The 15,367-nt window shown below is 49.3% G+C and overlaps 1 protein-coding gene across 1 annotated transcript; it reads right to left on the bottom strand.

The window, feature by feature from the left end:
- Positions 1-6: 6 nt before the first annotated feature.
- Positions 7-12,745, bottom strand: LOC311340935 (uncharacterized protein C4orf54-like). Its single transcript, XM_084465845.1, has 2 exons — positions 8,310-12,745; positions 7-2,592 (listed from the first exon to the last, which is right to left on the bottom strand). The coding sequence occupies exon 1, from the start codon at positions 12,693-12,695 to the stop codon at positions 8,328-8,330; it is 4,368 nt and encodes a 1,455-aa protein (XP_084321971.1). The 5' UTR covers positions 12,696-12,745; the 3' UTR covers positions 7-2,592; positions 8,310-8,327.
- Positions 12,746-15,367: the final 2,622 nt, after the last annotated feature.

The following is a 15,367-nucleotide window of genomic DNA, read 5'->3' as shown; positions in this document are numbered from 1 at the left end:
GTATTTAGATTTTATTTCAAACAGCTGTTGGCTTGACAGGCCTCCAGTATGCCAAATATCACTTTCTTGTACACATACAAAAACTTCCTTTAGTCTTTCTGTCTTCACAAGTCTCTCTCGTTCTCTCTCTTTGGGGCAGAAATCCACAATCATGTATCATCTGCATATACTCACACCTCCATCAGGGCAATCTGTAGTCCATACAATAACTCATAACTTTCATTCTCATGTACAAACGATACTCGGACCATCTCACATTCAACTACTTTCAGATTTCTTTTCCAATTTGATCAAAAACAAGCCATTCTTTTTTATTTTTTTGTTTTGATTTTGTCCTCTTGAGTATGTTTAAAAGTCTGCAAATAAATGTGTTTGAAGTAGGTTGACAGAACATGTCAGTGCTTGACATGTTTTGTGAGAGTACTGCGGTATGAATATTTCGGTCTCAGCTGAAGTTTTTTATTTGCTGGTGACAAAATACTAGATGTAAATGTGATTTACATCTAGAGTCTATAAAGAAACAAAAATAATACATTTAGGACTGGATTCCTTTTTTCATCTTTAAGGAAAGAGATTCACTATTCAGCTTAAAGTGAGGTTTGCACAATGGAATACATAAATAATTTAATGAAACTAGTATGAACAAATCAAATGTAAGTGTACATTTTGACTCTACACTAAACTTTTTTGGGTTCAGATTTCACATCTGAGGATACTTTAGTCATTATTTTGTTTTTCAATCACCATTTTTTCCATCACGTTTTAAATACACAAAATAATTTGCGCTGCTCTTAAATGGCAATGGGACGAGTACAGTTTAATATGGAAGTTGATTTAAATAATTGTATTAGTCAACGAATATAATCATACATCCAATTTTAAATTACAATTGATTGATATACTGTATATGATGGATCGAGGAGTCAAATATAGAACTAAAATATTTAGTATCATCTCTGCGTAAGTTTTGGCAAAATAACAATTTGAAGAAGTTAGGTAGATGGACTGACCAGCAGATCCAAATACCGTCCATGGATAATGTTAAACACGCTAACCCTATAGCAATCTGTATGGACATAACGGACTGACAGTTAGTCAATAAAACAGAATCAAACTATAAACGACACAGGGATCTGTTATTGCACTGTGAGTAATCACTTTAAAAGGAAACAAGTCAAATCACTGACATTATATGCTTCTACACAAGATGTTTATTTACAAAACGCCATCAGAATTTATAGGAGTCGATCATTTTAGCGTGCTTCGACTTGCTTGAAACCCTACAGACAATACGATTGTCAATAGATATATCGTCAGGATAAAAGGTTCAATTACATAACGCATGTTCATACATCGTACATTTAGAGACGCACACACAAACACACACACACACACAGACACACACACACACACACACCCCGAACCCCCCATCTCACCCTGCGTTTGATACTGCATGGCTTCTTTCTCCAGCGGGGGTAACCCGACTCCCCTGTGTATGTGCATGTGTACGTGCCAGAATGCCATGCATAACTCTTCCAACTACAAACACCTTCACACATTCACACAGACAGCACACCTCGCGGCCGGGCCCGGCCCAGTGCCCCCCTGCGGGCGCGGGATCAAGCACTGCAGCACGCCAACAGAGGAGGCCGTCCCCACGACGTCTTCACCACAGGCCAGCTCCAAACACGTCCGGCATTACCGACATACATACATATATAGATATACATGTATATCTATATAGATACGTATGCGCGTAAGAGAACGTCTCTGAACAAGAGTCCCAGCGCTGCGTGGCCACGGCAACACGCCCGAGTGCGTTTCTTTCGTGTGCGTCTTCTTCTCCTCTCGTCGCCATAACAACAATACCAGTTATGAGCGTCAGGAGGACGGTGCCTCCAACATCACATGTTCATCCCATCCAGTGGTGCAGGTATTAGCAGCTTTTCATGACACACAACACCAAGGGGTGTGCGTGTACTTCAAGTAGAACGTAGGAACGTGCATCGGCTCTTGACACCTACATAAAGGTTAATGGAGGAAGGACGTCACAGCTGTTTAATACAGGACATGCCACGCCGTCCGTTTGGTGTCCACTCGCAGATAAAACTGTCACGCTCATCTTTCTGTTCTTGAAATGTACAAAATACAAAATAATTGTGCAATGCAGACAAGTGGTCCCTTTGTTTCCTTTTGAACTGACATTGCACAGTGACCCAACAGTGTGTGTGTGTGTGTGTGTGTGTGTGTGTGTGTGTGTGTGTGTGTGTGTGTGTGTGTGTGTGTGTGCACGGCTAGGTGAGAGATGAACAGCTGAGTAGAAAACTCTACAAAGCCGTTTCTATATAGCAGGACACACAGACAGGGGGCTGCCTATTATAACCTTACCCTACAGAATGTAGCAGGGGGACACACAGAGCATGGGGACGGTTGAAGAGGCGGTATGGTTGATGAGAGGGTGGGGGGGGGGGGTGGGGATGGGGGGCAAGCTGATCACATGACTTGGCGTTTGGCGTTCTGGTTGGCGGTCGGTTGGGTGGGCACCAAATGAAAACAGTCTTTTCTTTCTTTTTTCAGAGGAGGCAACCAAAACTGCAGAGAAAGGATGAGAGAAAAATCTGTGTTAAAGGGGAAACATAAAAATGCATTTTTATAGACCTTAAAAGTTATTCTTTGTAAAGCACTTTGTAAAACATGATTTATAATCTATTAAATATACTATTATTATTATTATTATTATTATTATTATACACACTTACATTTCTGCTACAATAGCCTTGTCCTAAACAAGAGAGACTGTGTGCCATAGCCCCAAATACACACTTTGATTAAATAACGGCATTGTTGACCTACAGGGCATTATGACTAATGAGATGAATGTGATGATGTGACCTTTAACCCTGGTGAGGGATCACATTACTCCTCAGCATTGTTCTCACGGCTGCTGACTCACTGGTGTATTACGGAGTCATTCCGTCAGTCACCATCGTGGCAATGAGCACATTAAGTGGACACATGGAGTTCCTGTTTATAAATGGCCGTCGATGAACAACGCATGGGGAATGTATGACGCAACAGTGCAGTCTCATTAACGCAACATAGGCTCCCAGCCTAGTAGGGGTTTAATACAACGTAAAGAAAAGGTAAAGTGGCCGTGTCGCATTGATTCTCATTTAAATAAAGTATGTTCTGTCTATTTCTATCGCCGACAGAGATAGAAATAGACACTGATGATTGAGCCAATTGCCCACTGATGAAAGCCCTTGCATTTGCACTATTATGAACGTTACAAATTTGGTTTTGTGGTGACAATACATAACGAAAAGGCTCTCATCACACCGTGGGCTCCTGCCTGTAGGCCTGACACTTGACTCAAGGCCACATTGGGTTTCCTGAGGGGTACAGGAGGAGTTCATGAGGGCTAAATGCAGAAAGGAGTGGAAGCAAACCCTTCAGCTCAGGGCCAAAGTAGGGCTAATGCGCTTTAGGGATGGAGCAGTGCTAGGTCTACAACATGACACTGATGCAGTGCAGAAGTCACACATGCAGGTTGAGTACTTGATTAGAATGGGATGAATATTAGTCATACTACAAAGTGATCCTGAAATCCAGTTTCATACCTCCAAGTAATCAAAGCATAACTGGTTGATACGTGGTTGGAGGAGGATGAATGAAACACTTAATTGAGTTCTCAGAATGAAATATATGAAATATATAGATATATATATTAATATATTATTATGACACACAACTGTTGTGGTTGTTAAATCACATGTTCATACACAAATTCTGTTGTAATGTAGTGGGAAAACAACACAGCACGTTTACAATTTGATTAATGAGTTAATAATATTCAGGTTTGCGCTACATCAAACCTAACCGTTCTAAAGACAATGATGACAATTACACCATGGTACTCCAGTGAACCTTCTGTCTCATCAGTACCAAGCAGCAACCATCCCACCGTCTCAACACAACCTCAGACCCAACACAAGGGAAGGGCCCGTACTGTGCACCCCCCCCCCCCCTCTCTCCACGAAGAACCCGAGGGGGTGGTGGGTGCAGAAGGGGGGCTATAAAAAGTTGCCCACCCCCTCCCCGCCTTGCAGGCCGGCCTCCAAGCCTGGGCCCGAGCAGCAAGTGATCCCTGGCAGCAGCTGTCCTCGCCCGGCATCAGCACAACAAATACCTTCCCATCGCCTGACCTTTCCCTGCCTGAGCATCACTGCTCCTGACCACGCCCACCCGCCGAGGCTCCGCCCACAATACCCCCCTCCACCGGCGCCGGCCCCGGCTAAGTCAACAGACAGTAGAGCCCCACCGGATTGACACTCACGCACAGACGCAACGCACGCAGGCACACACACACACAGACAGACACACACCCATACCCACACACGTATGTATGCACCCACAGGTATTTACACAAACAAATGCACACTCACACATCCATCTGCGCACTTTCTTTACCGTCCTCCCCTCCCTCCTTCTACTCTCCTTCCCTCTCTCTCACTCTCTCTCGCTACCCCCCACTCTCTCTCTCCTCCCCTCCCCCCTCTCTCTACACCCTCTCTCGCCCTCTCTCTCTCCCTCCCCCCCTCTCTCTCTCTCTGCCCCCTCTCTCTCTACCCCCTCTCTCTCTCTCTCTCGGCCCCCCCTCTTTCTCTCTCTCTCTCTCTGCCCCCAACTCTCTCTCTCCGCCTCTCCCCCTCTCTCTCTCTCTCTCTCTCTCTCCCCCCTCTGTCTCCCTCTCTCTCTCTCTCCCTCTCTCCCTGTGTTCCCCTTTACACTACTACCAGAGCCCTATGTTTAGGCCCGGCCCAGCCTCTCTCAGCTGACACGGACCCCTCCCAGGACAGTTGCTCCCCCCTGACACTGAGGCTGTGAAAGGGGGGGGGGGGGCGTTGGGCTGTATCCATTGTATGCAGGTCAGAATATTTTTTTGTATCGCCACAAATAGGATGAAGATTAACATTCACTCAAAGCTCATCTTCGTCCTATTTGTGGCAGTGAAAAATATTTCAAAATCTTGCATCATTAATAATAGCCGACTAGTGCAGTGCCTGATCAGAATGATGCTGTTTTGAACGGGCCGATTGCTTGGCCTCTAAGGCTGCTTGCAGCTTTCTCCAGAACTGCTCATCCAAACAACTTCCCATTAGACACTCAATTCCATGGGTCCTCCGCAAAACACGCGCCAAGAGGGAAGTCAACAAGGAGAATGATTGTTTAGAAAATATAAACATACATACATACATACAAACATACAAAAAATGATACATACAAACATACATACACACACACACACACATTGTGGCAACCCGGCCCGGTCCCAATCAACGTGATGCAGAGCACCTGAGGAAGCCTGCTTAAAAGGCAGGCTTCCACGTCCATTCGGGGCTCTCTCGTGGCTGGGGTGGACGGAGAGTCCAGCCGTTGTGGCTGCGCCACGCAATCATCTTTTAGTTCTTTTATAAGAAAGACTTATTGTTTAATTAAACGTGCCGTTGTGGCTAACACCCAACCGAACTGCGTGCTGTTTTAAGTAAGGCGGGTTCACTCTCCGAGGCGGGTTGCCACAACATACACACACATACATACATAATATGTATGTTTGTATATATTATATACAAACATCAGAAGATATGAACATAAGAACATGCTCAAATGTGAGATCAAAGTGAGGCACCCAAAAAACGTATCCAATAAGTGTTTTAAAGAAATACGACTTTTCTTTCCAAGGAATTAAAATGACAATGTACAATCAAAAAATAATTTGTAATTTAATGTAAAATCCATGGTGGTGTCTAACATATTAGTCATAAATATAGCTGCGAGCAGATGTTGTGGGGGTCAAGCAGAATGGGACTCCATAAACTAATTTGCAGAATAGTCCAGAGTAGCCACATCAACAAGATAGATCTACATCAGACACACGGCCTTCAGCACTTTCAACAAGTTTTACGTCAAAAAATTGATTGAGATATGATCACACTCGCTGTGGTTTTAATGCCCCCTAGAGGTCAAAGGTCACCAAATTCCTTGGGCATCATCAGGATAGGGTCATAAGTCTATGAGCCAAGTTTGGTTTGGATACATGAAAGCCTTGCAGAGATATGAGCTCACTTCCTGTTTGACGTCCCCCTGAGGTCAAAGGTCACCAAATTGTTTGGGTGTCCCCGGGATGATGTCATGAGTCTATGTACCAAGTTTGGCTATGATATGTTAAAGAGGTGCTGGGAAACAGGCTTACTTCCTGTTTGGCGGCTTCGCCGTCTCGTTGATTGGCTGTCACGGCCAAACGGTTTTTCAATTAGAAAAAGCTGTTTGACACATGTGTTCAGCTTGGTCTGAAGACCATATCTGGCACGTTTTATGAAGATTCAACATAATTTGTGGCCTGTGGATATGTACTATTGATTTTGACAACTTTCAACATGGTGGCAAAATTCTGATGTTTCTATGAAAAACAAGTTATGAGCTATATGGGGAGGTCTGACAGTATCACCAGACATTGAACATTTGTTTGAAATATACTCATGTGAAGAGAGAGGATTTAAAACACATAGGTCACCACAAAGGTCACCAAATTCATTGAGTGTCCCCCTTGGGTCTATGTACCAAGTTTGGTTATGATATGTCAAAGGGCTGCTGAGAAATTGGCAAACTTCCTGTTTGACGGCTTCATGGTCGAATTTGATTGGCTGTATTTGACTGAATTTGAAAAATCAGTTCAATAAGTTTTGTGAAGCATGGTCTGATCATCATCTCTGCCAAGTTTCGAGATGATTGGACAGAATTTGTGATAGGTGAAACATTTTGAAGGTTTTTGACATAAACCAAGATGGTGTAAAATCCATCATAGTGCTCAATGACTACATAGGTTGCGTTGAACTCGGCTTGGCCCAAGGATTCTAATGATACATTGTTTGTGAATATTGGATGAATGGGTCAAAAGTTATAAACATGAATGCATGTCCAACTTTGACTTGTTGGTGGCGCTAAAGCTCATGGGCTAGCGACCTCAAATTTGCTGTGAGGGCTTATGGGACTGTCCTGAATCAGTGTGCCAAATTTCACAACCTTTTACCATGGGGTTCTATGGACTGCCATAGACTCCTATTGAAGGATAATAATAATAGGAAAACGTACAACAATAGGTTGTCTCGCAGCTTTGCTGCTTGACCTCCAATTAAAACAGATATTGTAATTTAATTGTACAGTAAATAAAGATACATAAAGATAAAATATGGAACCGTTCATTTTAGAAAAATATACTTTTCTACAATTCTATCTTTTTGAGTTTTGTTTTCCAACCAGAATGACGAAAAGATGGACAGCTGATGGACAGCTGATTTACAGACACACAGACAGAGGTCCCAACTCAGGTGACACACATTCTGACGCACAATCTCAATGATCAAGGACTCGATCTCTGCTCGCAACACTTTAGCTGTGAGAGACTATGAATGCCATGAATAAACCGTGCAAACAAAAAACTGGTCTCACACCTCTATCCAAATAGCCCATGATGTGTAATGCAAAGAAAAGGGAACTCAACGGACCAGCTTCTGGACAGGCTTGAAAAAACTATCTCCCCAGCAGTCCCAGCCAAAGTTCACGAGAGTCGGGTTACCTGTCATGAAAATGCTGCATGTCTATTAACACCTACATCCCACCTAACACACACACACGCACGCATGCACGCACGCACGCACCCACGCACACACACAGATGCACACACACACACACACACAGACACATAAACACACACACAAAGATGCACACACACACACACACACGCACGCACGCACACACACACACACACACTCTCACTCTCTCTCACACACACACACACACCACCCAATCTCCCTCAAAAGCAACCACCAGATAGCTGGCTACTGACACTAGCATCACCTAGCTTGGCCCTCATCCATCATTCGACCCTATCGGCTCGCCTCTACAGAGTCTCTTCCAAACATGGACCACAGAGTGTGCGGACCAATCATCTGAGCTGATATGATCTATGTGACCTCAGCGCCGAGGTAATTATGTCTCAGACTGTAAGCCTCAGTCAGGAGGAGGGTGCATTACAATGGCATAGACTGTACACTCAAAATGGACTCAAGGTTGCCAGCAGACAGGACACTTGATGCGTGATGGTGGTGGTCTACTTTAGGCCGCCTTCACAACAATATAGGCAGCGGAGAGGTGGCAATGTCGCTCCTGTCACACTGTGTGCGTTACACATTAATCCGGAGAGTTAGCGGCAGACATCACACATTAAGGGGGCCACCAGGGGGACTCACATGTGTCATCTGGCAGCCTCACCGGTGCTCCACCACAAAGCTCATGGTGGTCCCGTCGAAGGAAGGCGGGGCGATGATCCTGGGACCCTGTTGCTGTTGACTTGTGATGCTGATGACGGGCTTCCTCTGGGCGTCGGCCGCGCCGCTGCCCCTGCCGGCGACGCGTCCCGGCATCGCCGCCGCCGACCCGGGAAGTCGAAGCGTGGGCAGGTGCGTACGCGTGGGGGTGGGCACATGCACGTGCGCGGCCTCCCCGGTGGCGCTGTAATACGGACTCTCAGACCCCGCCGCGCCCGCTTCGTGCTGCCGGCCGGGCTTCAGGCGGGACGACGACGACGATGAGGACGGCGTGGGCGGGATCGACGCCCCGCCGGCGTGGCCCGCCTCTGGGAGGCTGGGGGTGTCGGCGTGGGTGGGCGAGGGGGGGATCAGCCCGGGGAACATCATGAAGGTGGGGGTGTAGGCCCCGGGGCTGAGCGTCAGCGGCGACAGGGGGATGGGGGTGACGGGGGAGTGGGACACGGGCACGTCCACGTAGCGGCCCGTCTCCGGGTCGAACAGCCGCTTGGTGGCGGGCTGCAGGGGCGTGTCCACCAGGTAGTAGAAGCCCGTGGTCAGGTCCAGCAGCATCTTGCGCTGGGTCTGCGGGGCGGGGGGCTCGGCGGAGCCGGGGGAGGGGGACAGGGGGGAGGCGGAGGGAGAGAGGCGGAGCAGGTGGGGCTGAGGAGGAGCCGGGGGTGGGAGTGCGGGGGAGTGGTGGTGGTGGTGGCGGTGGTGGAAGATGCTGGCGGAGGAGGGACACTCCACGTGGGGGGGCTGGTCGGTCTGCAGGACCAGCGGGGAGCTCGGGGAACACACTGTATGGGGCTTGGTGGCGGTGGCGTTGGGCGGTTGCAGCAGTTTGATCTCACTGGTGTACCCTTGGCGGGGTATAGTCAGGTAGTTCCCGGGGTCGGCGTTGGATGACGTTACCGTGGCACTCTTCATCGGCTCTACCTGCCTCCTGTCTTTAGGAACTGCTATTTTTAATAACTGTGGCGCCCCCGGTGTCTTGGCGCTTTGGAGGGTGCAGGACGCCAGCGACAGAGCACTCGGTGGGGGGTCCTGGCTCTGCGGGTGTACGCTGACAGCACCCTTCTTGCCGGTGTCTAAATGGAGCACGCTCTTCTTACAGTAGGTCTTGCTCAGCTGCGGCTGTGCCCTGACAGGATCTCTGTTCACGGGGACGTAAACGATGCCCTTGTTCTCTTTCTCTCTTCCCGTTTTGAACATTGACGGATTCGCCCGGCCACCCGCGATCGCGTCGGGCTCCCCTGACCTCCAGCCCCCGGTCGCCGCGGCGTCCTCCTCGCCGCCGTGCTCCTCGCTGGCGATGAGGGACCGGACGTGGCTGTTGCTGACAGGCTGCGGGGCGTGGCCCTTGCGCTTCCACTCGTTCCTGTCGAACACGTACAGCTGCTCCATGGTCTTCACCGCCGCCTGCAGCTTCTCCAGCGCCGCCTGGTTCGGCACCTTGGGGTCGTTCTTCCTGTTCTCCCCGGCTTCCCCCGTCTGTCTGTCCGGCCTTGGCGGGTCGGGGTGGGGCTGCTTGGCCCCGGCGGGGGTCCCCTTGTAGGCGGACCAGTGTGAGGAGGAACCCTCCCCTTTGGGGGAGAACCGGCCGGCCTCCGGCGGTTTGGGTGGCGACGGTTCCGCGGTCGTCGGAGGCGGTTTGTCGTCGCTGTTTGTTTTCACCGAATTGCATTTGATGAAGATCGGAGAGGGCGACACGTGTTTGATTGAGTCTTTTTTGCTCGTGTCCTCGCACCCCTCTGCCGCCGCCGCTGCAGTCACAGGACATCTGTTATCTGCGTTATCGGCGGAAACTAAACCATAGGAACTTTTCACCAACTTGCGCACGTCTCTGACGTGATAGATTGGGGCCTGAAACTTACACTTGTTCTCCCTGACGTCCCGGACGGTGAAGTGAGGCATCCGGTCCGGGGCGGAGAGCACCTGGAGCCTGGAGTAGCCGGCCGTCTTCAGCGTTTTCACCGTGTTGCTTATTTCAGGGGTTAGGAGGTTAGCAATATTTAACATGTGACCTTTGTTTTCCTTCGCGGCCCGCAAGCGTATCTTTATCTCGGGCGGCTTGGCAACCCTCTCGTCCTCTTCTCCTCTGTACACACCGGGCTCTCGGCCGCTCTGCGTGACGGCCCCTGAGGGGTCCCGCTCCTCTAAGTCTTTCTCCTTTGAAAGAAGAAGGGAGCTCGGAACAAAAAGATGAGACAGTTTGTTTACGACACCGCTGCCATCGGGGGCTTCCTTGTCTGTAGGTGCTGTGGTGGAGGCGGTGTCGTGTGCACCTTGAGGCGCCTTTTGAGGCTCCAACTCACCTTTTAGTAACGTGAAGGCGCTGCACTGGCTGTGGTTGAGCCCAGCTTTGAGGGGTTCCACCAGATCAGGGTTCTCCATGCCCCCCCTCTCTGGGAAATGTGTGTGATCCAAAGGCTTGTTTTTTTTCTCATCTTCTCTGGTCTCACAGGAATGAGGCCTCATGGCTTCATAACCAATCTCATCCAGAGAGTTGACGGTGAACTCTGAGCCTGACTCCGAGCACTGCCTGTGCAGGCCTCTCCCCTGACTGTGTTCCTGTTCTCTGCATTGTGCGCACGGAGAACGTGAGGCAAAGTCGCCCCTTTCTAGTTGGCGATCACTTTCAAATTGCATTTTTTTGGAAATAACATTTTTCAAGTGACTCGATGCAAACGTTGCAAGTTTTTGAGCGTTTCCCTTCGCCACGCCCTCTTTGGTGCGAGACGACCCGTGCGCACCTTTGGAACATTTTGACTGTCTCGTGCTTTCGGGTAACTTCGCTTCGACGTGGAAGTTAATCGTTTCCGTTAACCTGATGACGTCACCCCACTGGGGTTGCTCTGCTTGTGTTGCGTTGGAGGACGAAGAAGCTTGTTTAGAACGTGCTTCGTTTTTGTTAGGCCCGTAAAACTTGGTTTGGGGAGTCTTCGCGTTGCTCACTTTATTCTTACTGTCCGCGGCGTTCAGTGCGAACGTGGCGCTGGAACTCTTGTGCGCAAAGACCCCGCGTTCGGTTTGCTGTGAGATATTACCGTGGTTTAAGTTGACAAAAGCGGACCACTTGTTGAGCCCCAGCCCGTATTCCGACATCGAGGACTCACTGGAAGTGCTCAAATTTATAGCATCAAAATAAGGACAGGCCAGGCTGCGGAACGTCTTCGAGGTTAAATTACGCACCTCCTTGTCGGCGTCGTCCAGCTCGCTGATGGAACTCGACGCGCCGCTGGAGTTGACGTCTTTCCACCGCAGTTTGGTGGCGAGATGCTGACGTCCCGGAGCGGGGATAAAATCACACCCTCGCGGGTTAATGTTTGTCAGAAAGCGGCCCCGATACGGCGCCGGCTGGACGTGCCCGCACGCGTTCCCGTTGGCTGAGAAGTTGTCCGAGCTGTCCTCCGTCGTCCTGGCCGCGGGTTTGATCGACAAGTGAATCAGCCTTTCCTGATGCGTGTTCACGCACTCGTTTTTAAACACGCTCTCGTCCGAGCTGTTGTCCGAGTCGCTCTCGCGCCCCCCGTCCGCCGCGGCTCCTTTGTACTCGTGCGTAATGTTCAGCAGCGTCTTGTTCTTCTTCCCCATGCCGCCGCTGTCTCCCTGCGTATCGTCGCTCTCGAACAGAGCGTAGTCCACGAACGTGTACACCAGGTTGTCGTCCTCGCAGTCCCCTCGTCCGTGGTGGTCGTAGTCAACGTCGTGGTCTAGCTCGGTGAGCTGGATCTCGTGCGTAGTGATGTAGTGGGACTCGTCCTCCACCTGCTCGGACTCGCGGTGCTCAGACAGCACCTCGCTCTCCTCGTCGTGGTCCGACTCAGTTTTGCTGTTCAAGTACATTTCCGTGTATTCCATGTCATCACTATTGCTGCAAATACTTTCGTTGCCACCGTGAGGGTCGTGTTCATTTCGGGGCAGCGCGGTCCCCCCCGGCTCCGTGTCGGTGTCCGGACCTTTCCCCTCCGGTAACCGCGTTTCCTCGGCGAGCTCGCCGGTAACCGTCATGTCGAACCACCTGTCCTGGAAATATTCTCCAGGGAAATCTTCTTCATTCACTTTGCAATCACAGACACCCTTGCCGGGGAAATCATTCGGTGCCAATGCGCTTATATCGCTTTGGATAAAGTCACGCTGATCGCCTTCCCTGGGAAAAGTTCCTTGAACGGATTTTGTGCCCTCCGATTTCATGTCAACCAAATCCACATAATTGGGCTCGTCCGGTTGGGTCTTTGGGGGGTGCTTGTCCTGGTCCGTCGGGAGCCGCTTTCCGTACAGCACGGTGTCATCTCTGTAAGTGAGAGTTTTCTCCACTGCGTCCATCTGTCTTTTCTTACCGTCAGGTGGTCTCTGTTAACGATGTTATCCTGACACGGGACGGGAAACTCTGCTCGCGCGAGCCTGCGTAGCCGAAGGGAGAGAGGGAGGAGGGGGGAGGGGCTGGGTGATGCACAGACAGGGGGCGAGAGAGAGAGAAGTTGAGGAGACTGGAGGAAAGAGCGAAAGGGGGAATCGTTTTTTAAATAAAAATGTTTTGTTGTGGAAATATAAAGTTTTTCAAACTTAAAAAAATACGTATTTTTAAAAGTTTTGTACTAGTTTCGAAGCCTATCTCTGAAACCCGATCAGTACCTTTTGGGGAACAACATTTCAGCGTCCGCTTTCTCTGGCCAGTTAAGAAACCTTTTCTGAACATGAACGTGAGGAGATATGAAGTGTGAGTGCAGCCCTCTGCGTGGCAATACTATACGAGAGGCTCGCTGGGGACGGAATCATCACACCATCCCAAGAATAACTTTAAATCATCTCGCTCACCGTGTTCCACGGTCCATGCAGACAGAACACACTGCAGGGCCCAGAGTTCTAGAATGCTCTGGGGAGAGGCCAGAACATCAGATGTTCCTGGTCTCTCTCTCTCACACACACACACACACACACACACACACACACACACACACACACACACACACACACACACACACACACACACACACACGTCTCACCAGGACATGGGGAGCCACTGTAATCTGTCTTCCATTTAAATGTGCTAAAATACCCCACCCCCCTCTCCCGAACACACGCACGCACGCGCACACACACACACACACACACACACACACACACACACACACACACACACACACACACACACACACACACACACACAGTCTTTGATCCTTTTTCCATCTTCAAATAGTCCCAGTGAATAGTTTTCGGCCATGATGAATGACGTCAACTATCAAAACCATTGTGCTGTAATTGTCATATTTATTATATTTATTTGATACATGTTCTATGTCCCATGTTGAGTATGTTCAGAAGCACACAAGGGCAGGGAATAAAGACATGGAGAACAATTCTGGTCTTTGAAACCTTTGAAAGTCCTCAGGCAGCACACCAAAGAGAGCAAAAGCCTTTCTCTATGTCTTACAATTTGTGCAATGATTGATTGTATATGTTTTAGGCACTGCTCTCTCCCCCTACACGCACACAGGCACGCACGCACACACACACACACACACACACACACACACACACACACACACACACACACACACACACACACACACACACACACACTTTCTCTCTCTCTCTCTCTCTCTCTCTCTCTCTCTCTCTCTCTCTCTCTCTCTCTCTCTCTCTCTCTCTCTCTCACACTCTCACTCTACCAAAATGTGAAGGCATACAGGTTTGAATTACCTCCACAAAGATGATAAATTTAGGTAGCTATTTAAAATGGGGACAGCAGTCATGGAGTATGTGAGGATCGGTTACTTACGGGAGCTGTATTAAACCAGCAGGTGTTAAATCGTGACCGCATTAATCAAAACCTAAATCATGTGTAGCTTCTTCCCAATATCTCTCTCTCCCTCTCTTTCCCTCTGCTTGCCACTCTCTTTCCTTTTAGCTCTCTCACTCTCGCTCTCTCTGTCTCACTTTCTCTGGCCCTTACTCTCTTTTATCAATCTCTATCTCTGTATCTCTCTCCAACAGTAGGTTGAATCAGAGTAGTCCGACACGTGGTGACTTAATGTTTGATTCCCCAAAACCAACCCTTTTTATTTTCCAAGTCAAGTGTACATAAGCCATTGATACCCTCGCAGCCAAGTTTCCACAACTCCTGATCATAAATCAAGCGGGTATATTTAATACGCGAGGACAGGTCGCATGCACGCAACTATCGTATGATCCGTAACCATAATATGTTTGTGTTCCATGGAAAAGGGAGAATATAGCGGCGCGTATCACCGCGCAGGGGGGACTCCGATACCGACTCTGGAGACGACGCAGGACGCTGTTCGAGGGAACCAGAGACCTAGAGAGGGATCCAACACCTGCTGTGAGGCAGTCACCAGGAGCCAACCCCCCCCCCCCACCCCCGTCTCCAGGTTACCCCCCGTGGGCCTTGTGCCCCCTCCCGTCCTTCCAACCCTCCCAGACACTCGACAGTTTGGGGTCACGGTTGCGTTTGAAAGTGTCACCTGTGTACTCGCGCCGCAGCGGTGGGGCATTACAGAGACATGCTGACGATTCACTCAGGAAGGGTTGGATGCATGGCGCATAGCTGGCAGCAGGCGCTTATCTGCCTCAGACGGGTTGTGTTACGCCACCTTCAGGCTAGTGGCTCTCAATGGGACTGGCAGGCAGACAGATAAGGGCAGACAGACAGACAGACAGACAGACAGATAGACAGATAGATAGATATTGAGATGCACAGCCAGATAGATAGATAGACAGACAGATATAGACGGTCAGGCAGAGACGGATATAGACAATGTTTATATAAGTTGGCAGACACGTACAGTAGGCTGCATATTAAGTTTTCTCACCCGTCAGTGGTTTCTACATCACAGGTTTATTCATTAGCAGGAAAGAGATAGCAGTAGAGTGTAGCATAGTGGGGTCTCAGCTTGCACGTGTCGCGAGTGTTTCAGGGACACTCTAGCCTAAAAACAGCAATGCAGCCTGCCGAACCGTTATGAATTATGCCAGCA

This window comes from Micromesistius poutassou (genome assembly GCF_964030765.1).
Source record: "Micromesistius poutassou genome assembly, chromosome: 3".
In the NCBI taxonomy this organism is placed as follows: Eukaryota; Metazoa; Chordata; class Actinopteri; order Gadiformes; family Gadidae; genus Micromesistius; species Micromesistius poutassou.
This window is presented reverse-complemented; position numbering and strand designations above follow the sequence as displayed.